Source organism: Strigops habroptila, chromosome 4 (genome assembly GCF_004027225.2).
Source record: "Strigops habroptila isolate Jane chromosome 4, bStrHab1.2.pri, whole genome shotgun sequence".
Taxonomy (NCBI): Eukaryota; Metazoa; Chordata; class Aves; order Psittaciformes; family Psittacidae; genus Strigops; species Strigops habroptila.
Genome location: NC_046358.1, coordinates 29,045,346 through 29,067,356, shown reverse-complemented (window position 1 = coordinate 29,067,356; position 22,011 = coordinate 29,045,346). Strand labels below are relative to the sequence as shown.

The following is a 22,011-nucleotide window of genomic DNA, read 5'->3' as shown; positions in this document are numbered from 1 at the left end:
ACTTAAGTTAAACAGAAAGATTCTTTTTTTTTCCTAAGCTTGAAGACCTTTTAAAATATTTCTCTAAGAAACAGAATATTTACAATACCTACTTCATGAACAGCCATGTCTCAGTCCCTAAAACCCCACTAGTATAAATGTCTTCAAGAAATATATTCTTGCCTCATCATTCATATTTTCACTCTACTTAATCACAGATGTTAGGTATTGAGGAAAAAGTTGCAGCTATAAGCAATCACTGAATTATAAGGACAAATATATATTTTTAATTAGGAGAAAACATACAAAAAAAATCTGCATTAACACATTACAAAATTTAGCACATGACAAAAGATTTCTCAGAACTTACATGAAAAGTAGCTTTGACATATGTGTGCACTGCAGCTCCTGAAGAGCCTAAGTTATCAGGAGTCATTAGAGGGTTGGATGACAACTGGCTCCCATCCTGAAGCCATTCATTGTATCTCAGGCTGGACATTTTTATTCTTTTGTTTGGATCCACTGTTAGAAGTCCTAATAGAAATACATTACATTGTCTTAAATTGTGAGCTATTTATTTTTTTTTAATAGAAAATGGGATTATTTTTTAAGAAAATCTCATGCATTGCTTTGGTAATAATGACAATATTTATCTTAGGCATGCTAATATTTATCCTAGGTAAGGCTCACACCATGTTATATATCATCCTCTCCAGAAGAATCATTAAATGCAAGAAACTGCTATTTAATTGTTTGATAATTCACATATCTTCACATTAACTCAGAACTACCAAATCATTTCTTCTCTTAAAACCTCTCTAGGATCTAGTTCAAGAGGGTAGTCTGAATGTTGAAATACTTACCTTTTTGGCAGAAAAATTACTTACAAGCCTGCTTCTAAAGAAATTCAGAACTCAGTAAAATTAGGACTGTAGCCTATCTCATGCTGAAAACATCATTAGATGCTCAAAAGCTTAGAGGGAATCAAAGCGTGGCAAATGTGAATGAAGCAGCTCAGAAATACAGCAGTCTTGGTACATGCATTCAAAAACAGCTAGAGGAAAAGTGATAGTAATACATTCATTTTCTGCAAAAGCTCAGCTTTTAAAACATCTCATAACTTGGTGTTTTTACAAAAGCACCCATAACATAAAAGAAGAAATCTGATTTTAAACATGTTTTAAAAGAGTGACTTCACTTTTTCTGAAGCTCTTTGGCTACTTCTAACCCCACACACCTTCTATTAGCAACTCACTACACTAGAAAGCTCTCTGACAGGTGTACAAGCAAGTTGTAGTGCTGTTCTTTTGTGTCCACCTTTACTCATAACTTGAATTAGGGGCTCAGTACATAGCTCAAGTTGTGTATACTAATCTGTCAGGTTAGGTGCTCTGATGCTGATCACAGCATCCAGATATTGCATAGTTCTCTAGATTTTGAGATAAGAATGTAAGGTACATTAAATATTTGTGAATACATACCTTGAATTAACTCTTTAGCCTCTTCAGAAACATTTTTCCAAGCTTCTCCTTCAAAGGAAAATTCTCCCTTTTTTATTTTCTTCATAATTTCCAATGCACTGGTACATGTTAAACTTTTGTCTTGAGACTGAAATGGTACCTGTCCTGATAGCATTGTATACTGTCATAAGAACAAAAGTAGTATTAACAAACACAGTATATTTATTGACAGTCCTATTACTAAATATGGAAGGCTGATATACAGGTTTGCATCACCAGCACTATACAATAAAACTTTCACTAGCATATCTTTCAAGACTATAGAAAACTTAAAGTATGCAAGACTTTCTTTGGAGTCCTTGTTAGAAAAAAAAAAAATAAATTCCTGTTTCAGGAAAGTATTAACAAAATACAAGGGTATTTCTATCCACTTTATACGTACTGAAATTAATTTTCTGTAAATCAGAATGCAGGTGGATTCCTTCTCTGAAATGAAATTGTACGAAGACTATATGGATGCCTGTAAGATCTCCTAACAAGATCATCTCTTTTTAAGAACCAGATTGTATCAAGTATTTTTTCCATTCCCAGAAATGTTGAATTTAATTTACTGCTTAGGAAAAAACAGCTCCATCCCTAGAAAACATCTATGGATGGAATTTATTATTTGTGCAGCAGTATTTTCACCTCACTTGAACTATCATCTATCCAATTCAAGTCTGAAATTATGTCAAGTCCTTTGAATTTTACCAAAAAGTAAATACATAAAATGAAGTTACAATTAAAAACCTCAATCACTCACCAAAATGACCCCCAAACTCCACAGATCACAGGACTCATCATAACCATTGTGATTCAAGAGCTCTGGGGCAGCATAATGAAGAGTAAAACATGGAGTCTTAAGAGGCTGATTATCAGGTGGTTTTAAACGAGCAAAGCCAAAGTCAATTATTTTTATTTCTGAATTATCAGTTTCATCTGTAAACAATAAATTCTGAAAAGCAAAGACAAAATCAATACCAGCACCACGTAGAAAATTGGTTAGAATACTTAAATAGTTATTTTTTCCTCCACATTTCTTACTGCAGAAAACTATCTAGAGAAAAGGGGAACTGAGAGACACTGGGGGGGGGGGGAAATGGAGAAATAGAAATAACAGTACTCTGGGATGTAAGAAAATGTGATGTGTTTATCTTCCTCCTGAATATCTGCAAGTCAGGATAGTTCTGTCTGAGCTTATTAATGAAAACGGGTATTCAGCAGAGAACAGTAAGGAAAATAATTTGGGGAACACTGACAAGGAAAAAAGCAAAAGACACCAACAAAAGTGGAGAATTCTCTTCTTCCTCAAACAAAAGTACGTATTCTTAAGCTTCTGCTTCCTTCTGGCATGTTCCAAATCACAGCTTTCTTGCATGTGGAACTCTTGTTGCATGTCTTGTCTTGCAACTGAGTAGTCTTTGGTCCTCAAGTAGTAACACACTGTAGCCATACTGCTATGGGCGAAATAACGCACAAGAATAATCTGAAAGCGAAAGATGGCGGACCAGAAAGTCCACCAATAGCTCAGTAGTTTTATCGACTGCTGTCTGGCATGGATCTCAAAGTCAGTTTAGATATGCTTTCTGAAAGAGACCTGGGACAAACGGCATTCAAGCACTGAAGGTCACATAGCAGTCCAACCTCTAACCAGCGGCCTGCTCCTTACACCAAGGTAAAGAAACTTTGGTACAGTAGTCCCTGAGAATTCCAACTTTACAGACTGGAATGTGGCATCTCGGACTTGAAGAGAGACAAGTTGTTGTCAGTTTGGAAGGAGATTTCAGACAATCTGTTCTTCTTTTCCCCTGAGTATTTATTTTTGTCATGATAAAATGGCAATGATAAACAAGCGAAGTTTTAAGAGAACTGGCTGAGGTCAAGATGAATTGTAAAATATTTCTACTCCACCCTTGAACTTCTGAGAGAAAAGAGAGCAAATTTTTTTTGTTGCCTTTGCTGTTTAACCTACGCAATCCTAGAAAAACTCACAATATTAGAAATCCTGTAGCCCTATGCAATTTTGTAATACAAGAAGTGAATTACTAATTTCAAACTCATTAAGAAGTGGGAAAGAAAAATGAAAGAAAAAAGAAAAATCTGTAAGCAGATCAGTAAGGAGAACCTGAGAGCATTTATTATGGATAAAAGAGAAGAGCTGCTACAAAATTTTGCATTCTGTACCGCTGTTATAGGTTAATGCACTATTAGAAAAGTCAGTTTTCTGTATTAAAATGTTGTGCAAAATGGAGGAAGCCAAATTTCAGAAGAAATATTGATACAGTAAGGATAGGCAATTAATACAATCGCCTTCTTTTCTTTGGTGCTGTTATAAAGCCAACAAGTAAATAACTGCAGTGACATTTATTTAAAAAGACCTTCTTTCTTATGACAAAAATGAAATCGGTTATGTACAGAAAAAAAGGCACAGTCCAAATGTTCTAAGCTAGCTTCAGACTACTTCATTTACCAGGTAAACACAACATGTTACGCAAAAACCCACACTAAATTATCTATTCTCTATCGAGTACTTTCCCTCTATTTTGCAGAGCAAATATGTGATCTAATTACTATTGCTTAGATCAGAAAAGCCTTCCATTCAGTCCATGGAATTAAAAAAGCACCTTATCCTTGGTTACATCTGACCAGCCATATTTTTTAAAATAGACTTACCACTATCACATTAGATGTCAAAGTTGAACATCAAACAAATCTGACTGAAATGAAAGGAAAAAATTTCCTATATATTTTTTTTACAGAAAGGTGCACTAACCACATCTATATTGGGAAGCCTGCATATCCCATACCAAGTTCACGTTGAAACCTAAAATAGTAACTTTCAAAACAACAAGCAGTAAGGAGACAAGCTGGTTAAGCCCAACTTTGTGGAGGCAATGCATTCTGCAAGCTGTTTGCTAACCCTTCATTACTTGGACTTCCCAGACTTCTGTTCTTGAACATGATGTAGAATTGAAGACTGCCTAATTTACCATGCAGCTGAAGCTCTGCTTTACAGAATCCGGCCTTTACATTCAAGATGGTAATAAGGCTAGAATGATGAGAACAGAAGAGAGAAACGATTTCTGGGTTTTGTCCTTTAAATAATGATCTGTTTCAAAAGCTGTCTTCTTTCATTGATGATGTCGGCAGAAGAACATTTTCCAAGAGTCACATTTTTAATTAGCACATTAGAATTTCACAATAGCCCCTCTTCATTTAATTGTTTATTTAGTACAGAGACTCCAGTACGGAGATGTTTTCAAACATGTATTTTGGGCTAATTTTGGAAAACAGTTCTACATGTAACAGTTATAATACCAATACCTAGCAGACTTCTTCACTTGTTGAGCTGGGATTACTATAAAGGAAGTAAGTTTGTAATACGCCAGAAGGTATGTTACAAAAGCATGAAACATTGGTAGGGACAGTGGATCATTTTAAACTCGAAATACAAAAGCAACAGCTACTTCCTGAGGTATGATGACTGTAATCACCAATACAACATCCTTACTGGATGAACTAACATCAAACTATACTATTCGTGGGCTAAAGAAAACAAACACATATCCAAGCCCATTGTTGGCAAAGGAAAAGGAGCAAATATGGGCTGCAGGAAGAAGAACAAAGCCAGTGGTCAGCTTTACCATAGGAAACTGAATTGCCTGGAAGGCAAGATGTTGCTGCATAAGAAAAAAACCAGAACAAGAAATTATTGAAAAATACACATTAAATGATTGTTTCATTTGGGAAACAATTAACTCTCTGAAGTCAAATCACACTTTTTGATTAGTTGGCTGCATTAGTTTGTGTTTCATTTTGCATTTGTCTGAGACAGAAGACAGTACAAGGGTGTTGCAGCTACCTCCAAAAGAAGCCCTACTGAGGGAATTAAGATCAAAGTAAAGGTGGAAAAGTACAGGCAAAGTACCCAAGCAACAAAACTCTGCTTGTGAATTGTTTCATAAAATAAATACATATTTACCACTAGTAAAAACTATCCCCAAATAGGCAAAGAATGCCTTTAATAAAAGTTATGGTGTAAACTGCTTAAAGTTAAAAATTAGTCCTAACAGCTACTTTTATCTATGAACAGCAAATTCTGTAGGCATTTTTCTAAGTAAAAGTGATAACATTTTATTAAAAATACAAAAGGAGAAAAAACCAATAAAAGCTGCAGGAACAAAAATAACATCACATTCCAGCTATTTAATAACGTAGTGTCTGAACATATAGATATATATATGTATATATGCAAGTCACTATACCTCGGGTTTCAGATCTCTATGGACTACTCCTACATCGTGCATATGGCTCACTGCTGAAACAAGTCTGCGCATAATATGACTGGCTTCAGTCTCACTGAAATGTTTCTTTTTCTGAATACGCTCAAGCAATTCTCCTCCCTTCAGCAACTCCATTACTAGAAATGTGTGAAGCTGAAACAATGAAGAAAAACATGGCATGTTAGAAATTTAACATTACAAACCAACATTCATTCAGGAGCTAGATGCTATTCTGATAGGTTCTTAAAGTTTGAAGAAATAAAACTGCTGCTCATAGCAATTCATAAGGCCAGTAAGAGGCACCAAATTGAATCTCAGATGACATTTTCCCCATCAATCTCACTGAGACTGAAGAATGTTGATGTCTTCCCCATGTCCACCCACACTTATTTACAAAAATGCCATGCCACCATGTAAATGGATAAGTTTGGATAAGGGAGACAAAATGTCTTTCTTTTGGCTAACAAAGCTAGGAAAAAAAAACAACCCAACTTCTGCTGTTTAAACTTGTTCTGATGTAGGGATAAATTTCTATCAATATGCATAAGGAGTTAGACATTAAATGTTACCAAATGCTTTAAAAGCACCATGAAACTTTACTGTAAAATGGAAGACTATCCAGAATTTCTTCTGATTTCATCCCCTACAGAGCAGTAGCCAAAGCTACTCTACCATTAGAATCACAACAGACATCTTCCAAACATTCAAGAGTATTTTTTTTAATTAAAAAAGTGATGATTGTTTAGATGGTTGTTCTTTTCAAGACAATCAATAAGCAGTGACTTCCTTGATTATACAGCAACATTCGCACACAATCAACTGCAATTCATATGTCTTGCCATTAAGCAAAAGGCAGACTTCTCAGGACAGGAAAGTGAAGTTAGCATTCTCAAAAGGTAATGGATATAGGCATGGGATGGCTTCTACATTTCCTTCTCCAGAATGACAGTAACAGAAACAATACTTGCAAGCAAAATAAAAAACTTCTGGGAAGAGGTCAAAGAATGAAATTAAAAGAAATAGTCAGGAACAGAAGGCGCACAGTATTTAGATAAAGAACAGAAGCAGAGCTATGCGGACAGAAAGTGGTAACAGAACAAAGTGCCTCCTAGTAATTACGTTACTAGTAATAGCATTACATTGCTAGTAGTGCTTGTAAGATACCCTCTCCTGCAAATTTTCTTTATGTCTTGGGAATAGCCAACAGGAAACTCAGGAAGGATAAACAGACTTTTCTCTGCTCGAAAACTTCTTGTGGCTCACCAGAAGGGACTGCAACCCAATACTCTATGGCTGGATTGCTAATGTAGAATTTGATCAGACTGATTGATATCAGAGCAGGTTAAAAATTGAATTTTTTTTTTTTTTTTTTTTTTTTTAGACAAACCACAGAAATGTCAAACTAGAAAATTTAGAGCCATTTTTGTTTTCAGAATATTGTGCATGATTAACTTGGAAGAAACCACCTGGGAACTACCAAGACTAACTAAAAATACAATAGTCAGGCTGGTGGAGAGTAGCCTATTCAGTTGCAGAGCAATCTGAAACTTTTTTTTTTTTTAAGATATTCCTGAGTATAGTAATTCTACTCAAAGGAAAGTGAAAAAAGTGTCCTGTTCTACACACGCCTCATACTGCACATAAATGCAAAAAACTGCTTCCTTATCGTTAAAGATTAACGTCCAGATGTTTCATGCTCTCATGCTCCACATGAGCACCCTGCTGGTCCTTGTATAAATAGCATACTGGGGATAGACTGGGATATAGGGGGAGGCAAGAGAGCCCATGACAAAATCTAGGCTAGAATCACAGAGTAGTTTAGGTTGGAAAGTACCTCTGCAGGAAAACTGGTCCAAACTGCTAGCTCAAACTAGCACCAACGTCTAAGTTTAATGAAATTATGGCTTATTAGATGCTCTGGAGCTTGCATTACACTAGGGAAAAAGACAACTAAGGTCTTTAAATAAACCCTAAACTGATCTCAATATATTTTCAAATAGAGGCTCTACTTTCACATTTGGTAAGTTAGCAGGCTACATTGTTATCTCCATTAATTTACTAACATGCAAGAAAAAAAAAAATAATAAAAAAAAATTGCAGTAGGTATGTATGTAATCTTCATATGCAAGATTTCCAAATTATTTTACAAAAATTATTTTTCCAAATACTATTTTAAGATTCATGACAGCCATGAGGGAAGGTGATTATCTATTCACAGATATGGAAACTGGACCATGAATATATTATATGACGATTAACAAAGTAGACTAAGGACAGAAACAGAATCCAGGACTCTAATTCTTCCAAAAACTTTTTTGATTGGTAGAGTAACTTCAGAATGTAGAATGTAGAACTTCTGCTTCGTCTTCCATACTGACTAGACAAAAGCCCTAGGAAAAAAGTTGTCTCCGCTGTATGCTTAACTCGTAAAAGTTCTTGGGAAAAGACATGGCAAAGTGTTTGGCTAGTGCTGATTATAGTTTCTTCAAAATACCTGGTCATGAAAAACTTCATGTAACTTCACTACATTCGGGTGTCCTTCGCAGAGTTTCAGAGCTGTTATTTCTCTCTGGGTGTTGGCTTCCATTCTGGAAAAATTGAGCAGTCATTTTGTACCAATTTTACTGAGCAAATTTCATGCTCAAAAGTATTACACCTCTTTTTTTAATTGCTTGCAATCCAAAATTTCTTAATATTACAACTACTTAAACACAATTAAAAGCGTATTCAAAGCAAGCTCAGCAAAACTCTCTACACAGCCCTGCAAGTTAGGGCACTAAAAACCACACCCAAATAAACAATGTTTTTGATGCAACTGCAACTTGCTACAGCAAAAGCTGAAATGATATTATAGAATAGTTTCCATTTAAAACAAACCTTTCCCTTAGTCCAGTGCAATTTGACTTCACCTCTCTTCCTACAAATATTTGTTAGTTCAGCTTTATCTTGAATTCTTTTCCATTCTTATAGGAGGTAAGTACTTCCAGTGCTGTATGGAAACTATGAACTCCTTATAGCAAAGAGTAACATCATCTACATATGAACTGTGTTATACAAATGAACCCCTAAACAGGCCATTATAACACTATGAAAGAGAGAAGAAGAGACTAGTTGAACAGCAAAAATCATCCCACAAATTCTCTTTCAAATACTGAAAGCTATAGCCAAAAAGTTAACATGGTGAACATTATAAAACCTATGTGAATGGGGACAGAATAGAACATTTTGATTTCCACTAATGGTGGAATATGGTGATTTATTTGGGGCAAATAATGCCTGATTTTTTTTTTTTTGCCAAAATTTTCCCCGAGAAAGGCTAATCGAGTACTGACTTAGATAATGGCCTTATGGATAACACAGATAAAATCTCTCTCTCTACACATTCTTAATTTTTGGTTACATTCCTCACATCCCTCCCTCCCCCAATAAATTAAAAAACCTGATTCAAATAATCTTTCCCCCCTAAACTACCATAAGGAGAAGGTGGACCTAGGAAACAGATGAAAAAGGTTCAGCATCATGAACATCAACCTTTCTGCATGGACTTTTCTGAGTATTACCCCTCCATAAATAGTTAACCATGTCAGATTTTAAACAGAAAATATCATTTAAAACAACTTAAAAATCTCTAAAACAATAACTCAAGCTACTTTACTGCTTCATTGGCTTTCAGACACATAGATAAACATCAGATTGTTGGACGGAGGCAGGCCCTGCACTACTAACAAAGTAACACCATAGAGGAACTCTTGATCCAAGCTTTCATTTCAACTGTCATGAAAAGGTTTGCCTAGGTGCAGGATTCACTTTTTTGGCACCTTTGACGTGTAGGAGTGAAAGACTGACTGACTTGGAGGCAAAGAAGTTACTGGAAACCTATTATACTTCTCCTTTTAGCAAGAGTTACTAGAGTGGTCCTCACAGCAATAGTATTTACTGTTTAAAAGTTTCTTACTGAAGGCTGGTTTGTGTCCAGCCATTCAGAGTGTGGGTTTACTGCTCCCTCTAAATACTGCACAAACATGCTCTGAGCCTGCTCATAGCCTGCAATCCTAAAAAAAAAATTAAAATAAAAATATCTCGTATGCAGACCACTTCTTTACTTTCACTTAGCCTGATCCACCAAGATGAAGAAGAAAGAGCAAAAGAAACTGTAATATTATCATTTGGCAACATAATTTCTGAAAGTTTAGTTCTATGGGAAAAGTCAATACTACTTTGCTCACTGTTAGCCAGAAACAGAAAAATACATTAGCTTAAGATGAGATAGGAATACTGGTCTGCAGCTCTGCATGCACCATACAAAAAAATTTTGAATGTAGACTCAAGGCAGGGATTTCCAGAGTGAAATACCCAATGTTGTGTTGACTGCATACTGTGTGTCTAAGGTCTCAATATGATGAGTGAAATTCTACCTAATTAATCTTATAGGGTGAACTACTTCACCATAAAATATATACCTAGGATTCAGTGACCTAAGCATAGGAGAGCCTGGAAGACATCGGCCATGAAGACATCTACATAAAGGCAGTAGTCACAAGACTGATGGGAACTGGAGGACAGAGAGGACACCAACAGATGCTAAAATGGCACGACGTAGATGCCTATATGTTTAAGTTACTGAATCCCATGGCTAGAGTCTAGTCATTTGAATCTCTGTGGGCTCCACTAATTGTTTTGAGTAGGCCTCCATTAATCACAGCACACCTCAGAAAACTGACTCAGACAACTATATTTAGGTGTCTTATTCTTGGACTTATCCTATCCAAAGAGCATGTGATGAAACACTTAAGGCTGGTGGACAGTTACTTCTAGAGTCTGGAAAAACAGAAGTACAGCCAAATGTCTCAGAGAAGAGATCACTGTGAATTATCATTCTGATAGCAGAACATCTACGCTTTCTCTTCCCTACCAGCATTCTGCAACACACTGGGACATATTTACTAATGAACATTGGAAAATGAAGCTAAAAAAATCCACCTGCTCCTCAGATAATCCATTATCTTTATTTTCCTCTGGACAGAAACTGCTGGAAGTATCTTGGAAGAGGACCAGGTGGTCCCCAAGTACAAAGCAAGTGAGCTTCTTCCATTGTAGTGTTGTCACCAGGACACCCAGGAAACAAGACACAATTTACAACTCTACAGTCTAATCCCATTTTACACACACGCAGCTAGATCTGGGGCAACCTACGCTACAGATCCTTCTTTAAAGCAATGTCCTAGGCAATCAATCGGGCTGCTTAGGAGAGGAAGCTAGCATAAGCCTACATTCTGTTCTCTTAGGTCTAAAGGTACGAGGGCCTTATACTTTAACTCATTAGAAGCATAATTAGGGGAAGTTAGGGTAGACTACAACAAGGAACCAGAAAAGTACTCTTTAAGTTTCTTCTTGTGTCGTCCCCAAAAAGAATAACATTTTCTTTCAAAAGACTTTCAGAATCTTTTAAAGGCCATAAGGTTAGTATAAGTTTCTGTAAATTCTACAAAAAGAAAATAATATAAAGTTATATTTCCACTTTCAAAAATGTAGTGAACATTTTTCTATGGGCAACAGTAACAAAGAAAATATTTTTATTGTGTTACAGAACATTTATACCTTTTGCTGATTATTTTTACTGCATACTCTTGGCTAGTTTTCTTGTGTAAGCACTTTCGACAAATGGAAAAACTTCCTTCTCCCAATGGTTTCTCTTTCAGATCCAGTTCATAATGATGATAAAATGGAGAGTCCTGTTAGGAAACTGTCTGTATTTAGTTCCGCAGAATACTTTAAGTATACACAGTCAAAAACAAAGAGTAAAGTTTTGTGAGAATTTTTACTCTACATTTAAAATTGTAAAAAAGCTCTCTTTTTGATAAAAAATAATCTTAACTTCGATTTCATAAAATGCATAAAATTTATTCTAACAAAGAGTAAATCTTATGTTACATTAAACATAATCACTAAATAAATCATTATTACTACAATAGCTAAAGATACGAAATACTCAGACAAACAGGATCAAAGATGGCTGTACATACATTTATCCACAAAACTATGTGCTTCGTTGAAGACATCACAATAGTATGTGTTCTTATAAGGTTTCATACATCTATCCATGCTTTTGGGTAAATACAGCATAGAAGGAATTCTGATATAATTAAAGTAGCTTCGAAAGATCTACAATGTTTGGCTGAATAAAAACTATCAGGAGTCAAATTACTACTATACTTCAGTCTTCTGGAAAGCTAGACAATCATCTCATTTTTCAGATTAAACTTCAACTACGTCTTAATAGTACCACATGCAAATTACATGCTTGGCTCATTTGAGGAACCATTACAGAGAACAAATAATAATGACTGTTTTGTAATCTGTAGCCTAGCTTGTGATTGCTGCTTGTAAAGTTATATGTAGTTCCAAGATAACCAAATCAACTCAGCTCTTGATATTCTTATTACCTTCATCATAGCACTTCTGGCAATAGTTGTAGTTCCAGGCCGCTCATCCCCAATATAAAACTGAAGAGGATCTACTGTAGCTGCATTGCGTTTAAACAAAATAGATGGTGCAACAAAAGAATACCCCTATGAAATTAGAACATCAGAAAAGGACATGGCTTGAAATTATTGCACACAAACTATGATACTGCATATGAAGTGTTAGAAGTTTCAGAAGACTTCCCCCCCCCCCCCCAAAGATTTCGGAATTTTCATAACAATACAGAAACTGTAACTATCTCTTTGATGGGGGGGAGATATCACGCTGTTCAATATGAACCGGTGTCTTCCTGAGATTAGTAATATGATTCTCCACAGTAATAGATAAAACAATAATAATACAAAAATTCTGGTAAATGATGATAAAAATCTGGCTCAGCTTCAACTGTTTTGCAATACGATAAAGAATCATACTTCAAAGTAGCTAGCTTCCCAGAACACCTTTAGTTTAAAGCATGGAATAGTTATGTTGTGATGTAAGCATCAAACCATTTTAAATGGCAAAACAAAATAAGCTTCATATTAATGGATGTGCCCAGTTTGGGTATTCTAACAAGAAGAACTATGACTACCACTGCAGGATGAATCAGAATGTATTATGACATGCATAAATTGCTTGGTACAGTCAAAATCAGTACAAATCTAGCAAGTTCCAAAATATGATGTTATATTCATATACACTAAGCAGCATTAAGCTGCTCAAAACCAGCCAATAAAATCAACAAAGCACAAGGACAGGGACGAGAAAAAATTATCTGGACTGCTGTTCACCTCTGCAGCTTTGGTACTGAGTTGGCTGCACATAAGCTGTTTCTGTCTATTTGACATCCAGACAGTGCAGTCCAAGAAGGGATATAGTAGTGTAGTAAATGATGCACTCCTACGGCACCCAGAAGACCTTCTTTCAGTTCTGCACTTAGCTCCTACTTCCCACAGGAATACCTCAACTAAAGAATAATGTGGACACGGGCAAACTACACTGCTGCTGCTGAAGCTGGTATGCCAGGCTGATGGAGTCAAGATGACAAGATTCTTAAGGTATGAATACTCAGTACAGGACAGCCTGACTTTGGTCCAGCAGGTGGGACACTCAGCTGGGAATGAAAGAACATGGAATTTTATGTTTGCAGTAGCACTGCTTCCACCTTTCTCATTTTGCAATTGTTGAATGAAGCCCCGAGAACTAGCATTGTAAATTACATAGTTACTGGAAATTAACTTAGAAGGCAGGAAAAAGAAACAAAACAAACTAGCTATACACATGGAATTGTTCAATATATCACTGGTTTTGTTATTTGGTTGTGGGTTTTTTTTTATTAACGCAAGTTCTTAAAATACCTGAAATATTCTTTCTGAAGTCTGAGGGGTTGCTGCAGGAGAATATGTTGGATCCATTTCTGTAAACTCTTCTGCAAAATTACTGACATCCAACTCGTCTCTGATTACTGGTTTAAATGGAGCTGGTACTTTTTTGGCAGCTAAATCATCCCAATTCATATTCTAAACCAAACACAGGAAAATAAGTTTGAATCAAATGAAAATTTAAATGAAACAAATATTAGAAAGAGGGACTTGTCCAGAAACAGTCCTAAATACATTTGCTATATTCCACAGGCAGATGAAAAGCATTCAAATTCTGCCCTACTAATTTGCTTACATAAAGGCAAGATGTATCATAATTATTTGTAAGTAGGCAGAATCCAGCTTTAAAAATAAAAACAAACAAACAAAAAAATCAACACAAATTTAAACAGTGGAGATAAGCCAAACAGCCCTTAAATTTCTTAGGAAACAACATTTATATGTTTGTAAGCCGTGGTGCATGCATGCAGTATCTTCAACTTTTCATGGCTGATTTCTATGCTTAATTACTAATCTTAGCTTCCAGAGCCCTGAGAGCACAATGCCTTCAGATTCTTACTTAAAGGCACGGCTGGAAGTAGAACATAAGCATAGATATAGTAGTTATGAGAAAGTGACCCCATTATTGTAAAAGAGTGGAACTGAAATGAAGTCACGATTAAAAAGTTTTGTGTAAGGAAAAAAATGTATCTTCCAAAACAATCAGTGAATGAAGAAAGTTTAACTCTACTTTGTCAAACTCTCTTTTAAGAGGAAGGAAAATGAGAAGGGATGAGAAGAAATTCGGAAGTTAAAAATCCAAGACACTGCTCATGCTGAATGTTACGATAACTACATTGAAAATATTGATTTTAAAGGTTTAAAATTTATCAAATTTGATCAAATACTACTACACTGAAATCTGAACAGAATTAAAATTTACTAAACAAGACTAAAGAATTAATTAGGAAAAGGAAAATACATAAGAGGTGTTTATCCCTAATAGTGAACTTTATCAATATGCAAATTTTACTAATAATGTTAGTGGCAAACTTTCCTTTAAAAAAATACAACATAGAAGTGTTTTCCATTAGACCTTCTGGTTTAAGTAACATGTCTTTTGGCTGCTTCAAGTAACTGTTAGAAACAGACAGTACAAATTAAAAATCTACCAACCCTTCTTGTAGTACACCTAAAATCCACATACATAAGAACATGGATACCCTTACTAATTTCAGTGCCAGACTATTCATGAAATTAACACACCCCTAAGCTCTTATGTAATGAAACCAACAGAATTTCTTTAGACTTGGGTTTCAAAGTCACCAACACAGACTAAGTGGTATCTGCAGAGCTTGGTTGTTTGTTTTACCTGGAAAAAGGGATGTTGTTTGATCTCATCAGCATCAGTGGGACCACAACCTAGCCTCTTCTTGGGGTCTTTCATCAAAAGACGCTGAATTATATCCTTTGACAGTGCACTCATTTCTTGTGGATAAGGTGGCTCACTTTTTAATATTCTCCTGTAAAACAAATATTTGCCAATTACTTAAAACTCTTAATTAAAGAGTTACCATTCTAAAGGTAGCATTCAACTTTCAACTTAAAAAAAATAAAAAAAATAAAAAAGAAAAAGAAAGATAGATTTGAGGAGATAAATTACATAACTTAATCCACACAAAAAAAAAAAAAAAAAAAATCAAACCTCATTTCGTACATACATAGTAATTTAAATATTACTATTTAAACGAAATCTCATAGCTACAACACGTAGCTCCACAAAGAGATCGACTTGATTCCTAACAGCAGTCAAAAAACCCCAAAAACATTTCTAATGTTACAAATTCTTAGAAAACAAGGAGAAAAAACACACTTGGGCCATTTGAGGTTTACTTGCACCTTACATATTGTGTACAATGCTCATACAGAATGTGTTACATATGAAGATCTACAAAAAAGGCTAGGACTATCTAGCTTAGAGAAATGGGGAGTTCAGGGATCTGGGCATAATGCTCCCTTCAAAACGATGCACAGTGAAGAGAACGTGGATAGGGACTTCAATGCCTCTTTCAACACAAGAACTAGAAGCCATCAAAGCTAGTAGAAGTTCAAAATCTTGGAAGCCTAGAGGAGAATGACATTTCAATATATACCTTTTATATGAGTAGCCCCTACAGTCTTATATACAGAGGAAGGGTTTGGCTCTGGGTGTTGAAACTTTGGGGGAAAAGAGGGAGAAAGGAAGTGCATACTTGATTTGTGGGTAGAATGAGTGGTAAAATACAATATACAGTGACTTTTTGTCATAGAATCACAATACGGATGAGGTTGGAAGGGACCTCTGGGGGTCATCTGGTCCAAACCCCCTGCTGAAGCATAGTCACCTAGAGCCAGTTGCCCATGACCATGTCAGGAAGCCTTCTGAGTATCTCCCAGGGAGAGACATTCCAGCACCTCCCTGGGCAGCCTGTGCCAGTGCTCAGGTACCCTCACAGTAAAAGTGTTTCCTGATCTTCAGAGCAAACCTTCTGCATTTCAGTTTGTGCCCATTACCTCTGGTCCTGTCACTGGACACCACTGAAAGGAGCCTGGCTCCCTCTTTTTTGCACCCTCCCTTCAGGCATTTATATACAACCCCTGAGCCTTCCCTTCTCCAGGTGGAACTGTCCCAGCTCTCTCAGCCTTTCCTCATATGCTTCAGTACCTTTGTCTTCTTAGCGATCCTTTGCTGGACTTTCTCCAGTATGTCCATTTCTCCCTTGTACCAGAGAGCCCAGAATAGGACCCACTCTCTCAACTGCTGGTATTTTGCCTAATGCAGCCCAGGATACCACTGGCATTTCTTTGTCACAAGGGCACATTGTTTAACTAGGTGTCTATATAGGCATATTCTCAATGTGGTTACTTCAGGAAGCACAACACATAGGAGGAGGACTTAAGAGCGCCACCACTGAAAGATTTTTTAAGCTAAGAAAGACTGCAAGGCTGAAATTATATGAGGTTGTGGCAGCACTAAAATCTTAATTGTTATAGGTCTCTGATAGAGCTTAAGTTGATCACTGCAGGACATTTCTAAACTTTGTTTAAAGTTACTACACGACATCCTTAGAGTCAGCTATCCCATGGGAAAATTATTATCTTGAAATACATAACTTCTTGGATTACTCCTAAAATAGATGCAGATTGTTTCCTAAATAATCCTGTCCTGCCAGTGTGGAAGGACAAAAACAAATTCAATATGCACATCTCCCAGGGTTTGTTTCTACTGACATTGTACCCAATTTCAACCAAACAAAATGACAAAGCAAGCTAACCTCCTGGTTTAAGTAACACTAAAGTGACTTAGGAAAAAACAGCCCTAAAAAATAAAAATAAATAAATAAAAAAAAAAATTGAGTTTTAAGATGGATTGTATCTTTAAACGATGTAAGGATCATCTACAGTAAGAGTCTAAATTACAGCCACTCTGCTAGCAGAAGTAACAGCAACCATAAAGCCTTGTCTTCAACTTCTGGACACAATTCACTTTACAGAGAAGGAGACGAAAGCACAGTACTGCCAAATGATTTCTTAATTAGGGATGTCAATACCAAATTTAAACATCACTAAACAAGAGGATTCTTACACTGTAGGACTCGTGAAGAAGTAAAGATTCAGCCTCTTCAGAAATCATCCAGTTTCAGAAAGGGGAAGCAGGTAAGGAAGTAAGAAAGCCTTCCTGTTGTAAGACAGAAGACAGGACATCTTGATAGCAAAATTACTTGAATTACAGGAGGGCCAACAAAATCTGCAATATCTTCTTAGCTTGGAAATCAGTTCAGTTAGAGGAGTCAGAGAAATTTATTAACCTTTCTGATGTGAGAATCAGAAGGTATGCAACAAAGGTCTTCGAAAGAGACAAGTTCTCTTTGGGTTCTCAGAAGGGAGGAAAAAAAAACAAAAAACCACCAAATCAAAACTAAGTAGTTTTTAAATGGATTTCTAAAGCAATGAGATTGAAACTCTGGGATGTCCTTAGAATCCAAATGATAAATTCTTGAGCATTTTCCTATCTGAAGACTGTCAGAGATTACAAATGACCAAATCAGATAAAATTTTGAAAATGTCTCTGAAAAAAAGATGCTGAATTGGGATGATTAGTAACATAGGTAACAGAACAAATGAGTACAATTTCTCCGTGCAGCCTCAGAAGATCAGTCTCTGTAGTAGTGATGCTGGTAAGTGCTAGCAGTAAGATTTTTGCCCACATCTCAGGCTTCTGATGCAAATACAAACATAAGAAAAAGACAGTGAAACAAACATAAGCAGTGGAGAGTCTTTTACAGAACTCTGCACTGCAAGTTACCAGAAAATTCTTAGCTAAAAGAAGTACTTCTGCAGTAACACTAATAAGTCTATGTTAGCCAGGACTGCTGATAAATGATGGAAAGTGGCTTGGTGAGCACTTCTGCCAACTCCCTCAGACCCTTGTGTGGATCCCATCCATTCCCATAGACCTGTGTGTGTCTCAGTGGTGTAGTAGGTGGCTGACCATATCCCCTCGGATTATGGGGGCTTCATTCTGCTTCTCATCCCTGTTTTTCAGGTCAGGGGGCTGAGTACTGCAAGAACAACTTGTCTAACTATTAAAGACTGAGGCAAAGAAAGCATTAAGTACCTTGGTCTTTTCCTCAGTATTTGTCACTGTTTCCCCCCATACAATATGAGATGGAGATTCCCCTTTGCCTTCTTTTGTTGCTAACATATTTATGGAAACATTGTTATTGTCTTTTAAGGCAGTAGCCAGATTAAGTTCTAGTGGAGTTTTGGCTCTTCTTATTTTCTCCTTGCAAAACTTGACAACATCCTGTCCTCCTGAACTTGTTCCAAAGGCAATAAACTCTTTTTTTTTTCCCCCTGAGTTGCAGCCAAAGCTCTCTGTTCAGCCAGGCTAGTGGCCTTTCCTGCTGGCTTATCTTTTGACACACGGGGACTGCCTACTCCTGCACCTTTAAGACTTCCTTGAAGAATGTCCATCCCTCCTGGACTCCTTTGCCCTTCAAGGACTGCCTCCCAGGGGACTCTGTCAACCAGAGTTGTCAACCTCTTCTAAAAAGGCCAAAGTCTGCCCTCTGGAAACCCAAGGCAGCAGTTCTGCTGACCCCAATCCTTACTTCTCTGAAACTATACTTTGAAGATCTCTACGCCCAAGTTGGCCTCCAACCATCACATCACTCACAAGTCCTTCTTTGTTCACAAACAGGTGCAGCGGGGCATCTTCCCTAGTCGGCTGCCTCACCAGCTGTATCATGAAGTTACCTTCTACACCCTCCAAGAACCTCTTAGACTGTTTTCTCTCTGCTGTACTGTATTTCCAGCAGACATCTGGTATGTATTATAGTGAGGGATATCTCCCATTTGTTGACCTTCTTAGAGCTCAACGCAGAGAAGGCGGCATTTTGCCATACTGTACAAGCAGACTCCATGTAAGCTGCATTTATACATGCCAGTGGCATTCATTCAGAAATACTTCTGAGGTTGACAGATACTATAAAATATTCATGATGCTCTGGACCGGTTCACAGAACCACACTACAGATGCAGCGAAGAATGAAGCCAATTTCTTTAGAAGTTCCATCAACTACTTACTTACAATTATAAAGGAATTGAAGTATGTGAAACTGTATACACGTTAATTAGGATGAAAAGAAAGCTGTCAGAAGAGACAGACCATATGGGATCAACATGTGGAAGAGCAGAAATTGGTGAAAACTAATCAAGCAGCTTGATCAAGTAAAGAGAGTCTGGCTTCAGTATTACAACACTACTGTAACAGTAACCCATAAAGCGTTCAGACGAAGAAAGCTGCATGTGTCAAAATCCTTCCTGGGATGGCTGTGCTTCTGAAAAGAAGCTAGGGCCTTTAGCATCAACCTTCCTTTCCTTTTCTGAATCACTTCCATCCCTAGTACATTTCATGCTTACATGCTTCAATAATAGGCAGAGAATAAAGAAGGGAATCCCAGTATACACCTGCTATGCATCTTCCCAACAGTTTTGCCAATAAAAGTATTCTTGCAGAATCATGGGCAAAATATCTTCATAGCATCTAATGGATGGTCACATTTCAGCCGCCCCTCATGAAGTTTAAGTCATAAGCAGCTATGTCAAATAAAGACCATAGGCTGTTAGCATTAGTGTGCTTCTACAGATTATTTTATAGATGCATATATGTATAAAAATGGAGAAAGATAGATCTATTCATAACCCTAAAGGTGGAAAGATTTTTTAAGCTGCTGTACAGCAGCAATATAATACCCTCAAAACTTCATGCTTATTTTAAATCCCTGTAGGTATGCCAAGTTCCTAAAAAGTCAAGCCCCTAAAATGGATTTGTCTTTCAAGCCAGCACTACAAATCACTCATGATCAAACCGAAAATACGAAGTTTGTAATCAAACCCAGCCCTTGGCTACGCTTTTGCAGATGGGGCCCATCCACAGCTCTGCAGCAATGGAATTCCAGAATTCTCAAAATGAAAGGAAGATTTGGAAAGAAAGGAGAAGAAAGGAGAGAGGGCATACTAGAAAAGGAGAGATACTTGAATAGTTCTGCGATTTTTTTTTAAATGAAGTTTAATACCCCATAACACCAAAGATGTGAACAAAAAGCGTCTTCAGAGACAGAGAGGCACAGAGACATAAGGAAGTGCAAACTTTAATTTCTTTTAAGTTGCGCTTGCCATGAAAGAGAAGTCCACAGTATTGTCAAAAAGGTTATGATAAAAGAACTGAACACAATCTCTCATCAGAAAGAGTGAAAAGGATACAAACCACAAAGCAACTGTTTCTGACAGAAGTACTGAACTGTCCATTAGAGAGATATTTCAGAATAAAACTCTGTGCTCACAGTTAACAACAGATAGCCATTGTGCTACGCAAGGCAATACAATTACCTAAAAATATCTAAAGATTACTTCCCACAAAGGTAAAGTAAAAGAAAGACCTGGATTCATTTAGAAGACAACATTTTTCTTTAAACTCAGAAAAATCAAAGGTCATGGAAACTATGCTTTCATGACTTGTGATTGGGTAAGAAAAAACTGAATTCTTGAAGTCTGCTGCAATTAGCAAGTTAAAACATATTTAAGTTAGGGAACATAATTTGTTTAGAATAACTTTGCCATCAAGAAAGAAGTTTATATCAACTCATATCTCTGTGCCAGTGATTTCATTACCACCGTCAACTGTAAATATCTGATGAAGTTATCTGCAACTCAGTTTTTCATCAGTTTAGAGAGGAAATGAAACTAGAAAGATCAAAGATAGTCACAGAGAGAATCTGGAACCCTTTTAATTATAGGTGTAAAACTAGCACTAGCATCTGCATCCCAGTTCAACAGAAAAGGTTGTAAACATCACTGAAAGAATTAACAATTAAAAAAAAAAGGACATTAAGTATAAATTGCAAATGTATCTTCAATGACAGAATTATTGAAGAAAAAAAAAGGAAATAAAGATCACAGCTTCTAGGCCAGACAGGATTAAAGATGGGTACCGAAAATTCAGCTGTTACTTCTTGAAAAAGCTCAGTGTACTCATGCTAGCGACAATTAAAAGGGGGGGCATTTCTGAAACGCCACAAATCTCGTAATCTCTAAATTTAACAAGGTACCATGTCGGGAAGGGCGGGTCATTTCTTTCAGGCATGCTCTCAAGCAAGTAGCTCAACAGCTTCCCAATTTGGAGCAAACTCTACACAGCCCTTTTCAATCCTTAGAAAAAGGGTTTCTTTCCATCTTCTCCGAGATGTACTTCTGCTCCCTACTCTTCTCACCCTCTGCTTTTGCTGCATGAGCACCACAGCCTCCTGGTGTCTCACATATGCCTGCTCTACTCTACCCTCAGGGAAACTCCACCATGCTCCCATTGCTCCCCAAGGCACATAGCGAGCACCATTCCCCAGAAGGTTCCACATGACTCAGTGCAGCAGCCAGGACAGAGAAAACAGCAACATCTCATATGTTAAGCCACTCAAGATCTTAAAAGCAACATAACATTCATTACATAATAAACTGCAAACACACAAAACAGATATCATCCAGCACAGAAACTGCTATCAACGGAAAGGATTCGGAAACCATGGGTCTTATAAGTACCGAAGTAACAGAAGACACATGAAATAGTGTCTGAATAGAATCACAGAATGGTTAGGATTGGAAGGGACCTTAAAGACCATCTAGTTCCACCCCCCTGACATGGACAGGGGCACCTTCCGATGCAGTCATAGTCGGGACTAATGCGATTTCAGCTATAAAGTAGGGGTTTATCAGTTGGAAGCGACAGAAAAGAAGGAATTAGATCTATCAGTCCACTACCGGCATGAACAAGACAACCCCACCACCATCACCTCCCCTCCTTCCCTCCCCCCATCCCCAAAAAAAAAGGAA

The 22,011-nt window shown here is 36.9% G+C and overlaps 1 protein-coding gene across 7 annotated transcripts in view; it reads right to left on the bottom strand.

Moving 5' to 3' along the window:
• The window catches only part of RPS6KA5 (ribosomal protein S6 kinase A5), an 80,728-nt gene that overhangs the window by 8,556 nt on the left and 50,161 nt on the right, over positions 1–22,011 (bottom strand). For 5 of the 7 annotated variants that reach the window (XM_030484698.2, XM_030484699.2, XM_030484700.1 and 2 more), the window contains 9 exons: positions 14,957–15,107; positions 13,582–13,743; positions 12,205–12,330; positions 11,360–11,493; positions 8,256–8,349; positions 5,744–5,914; positions 2,242–2,433; positions 1,461–1,620; positions 350–513 (listed from right to left, as the gene is read on the bottom strand). In XM_030484698.2, coding sequence (XP_030340558.1) covers positions 350–513; positions 1,461–1,620; positions 2,242–2,433; positions 5,744–5,914; positions 8,256–8,349; positions 11,360–11,493; positions 12,205–12,330; positions 13,582–13,743; positions 14,957–15,107 — 1,354 coding nt within the window. Of the gene's footprint in view, positions 1–349; positions 514–1,460; positions 1,621–2,241; positions 2,434–5,737; positions 5,915–8,255; positions 8,350–11,359; positions 11,494–12,204; positions 12,331–13,581; positions 13,744–14,956; positions 15,108–17,209; positions 17,296–22,011 lie in introns of those variants that run through there. The other 2 variants (XM_030484704.1, XM_030484703.2) reach the window with 2 other exon arrangements.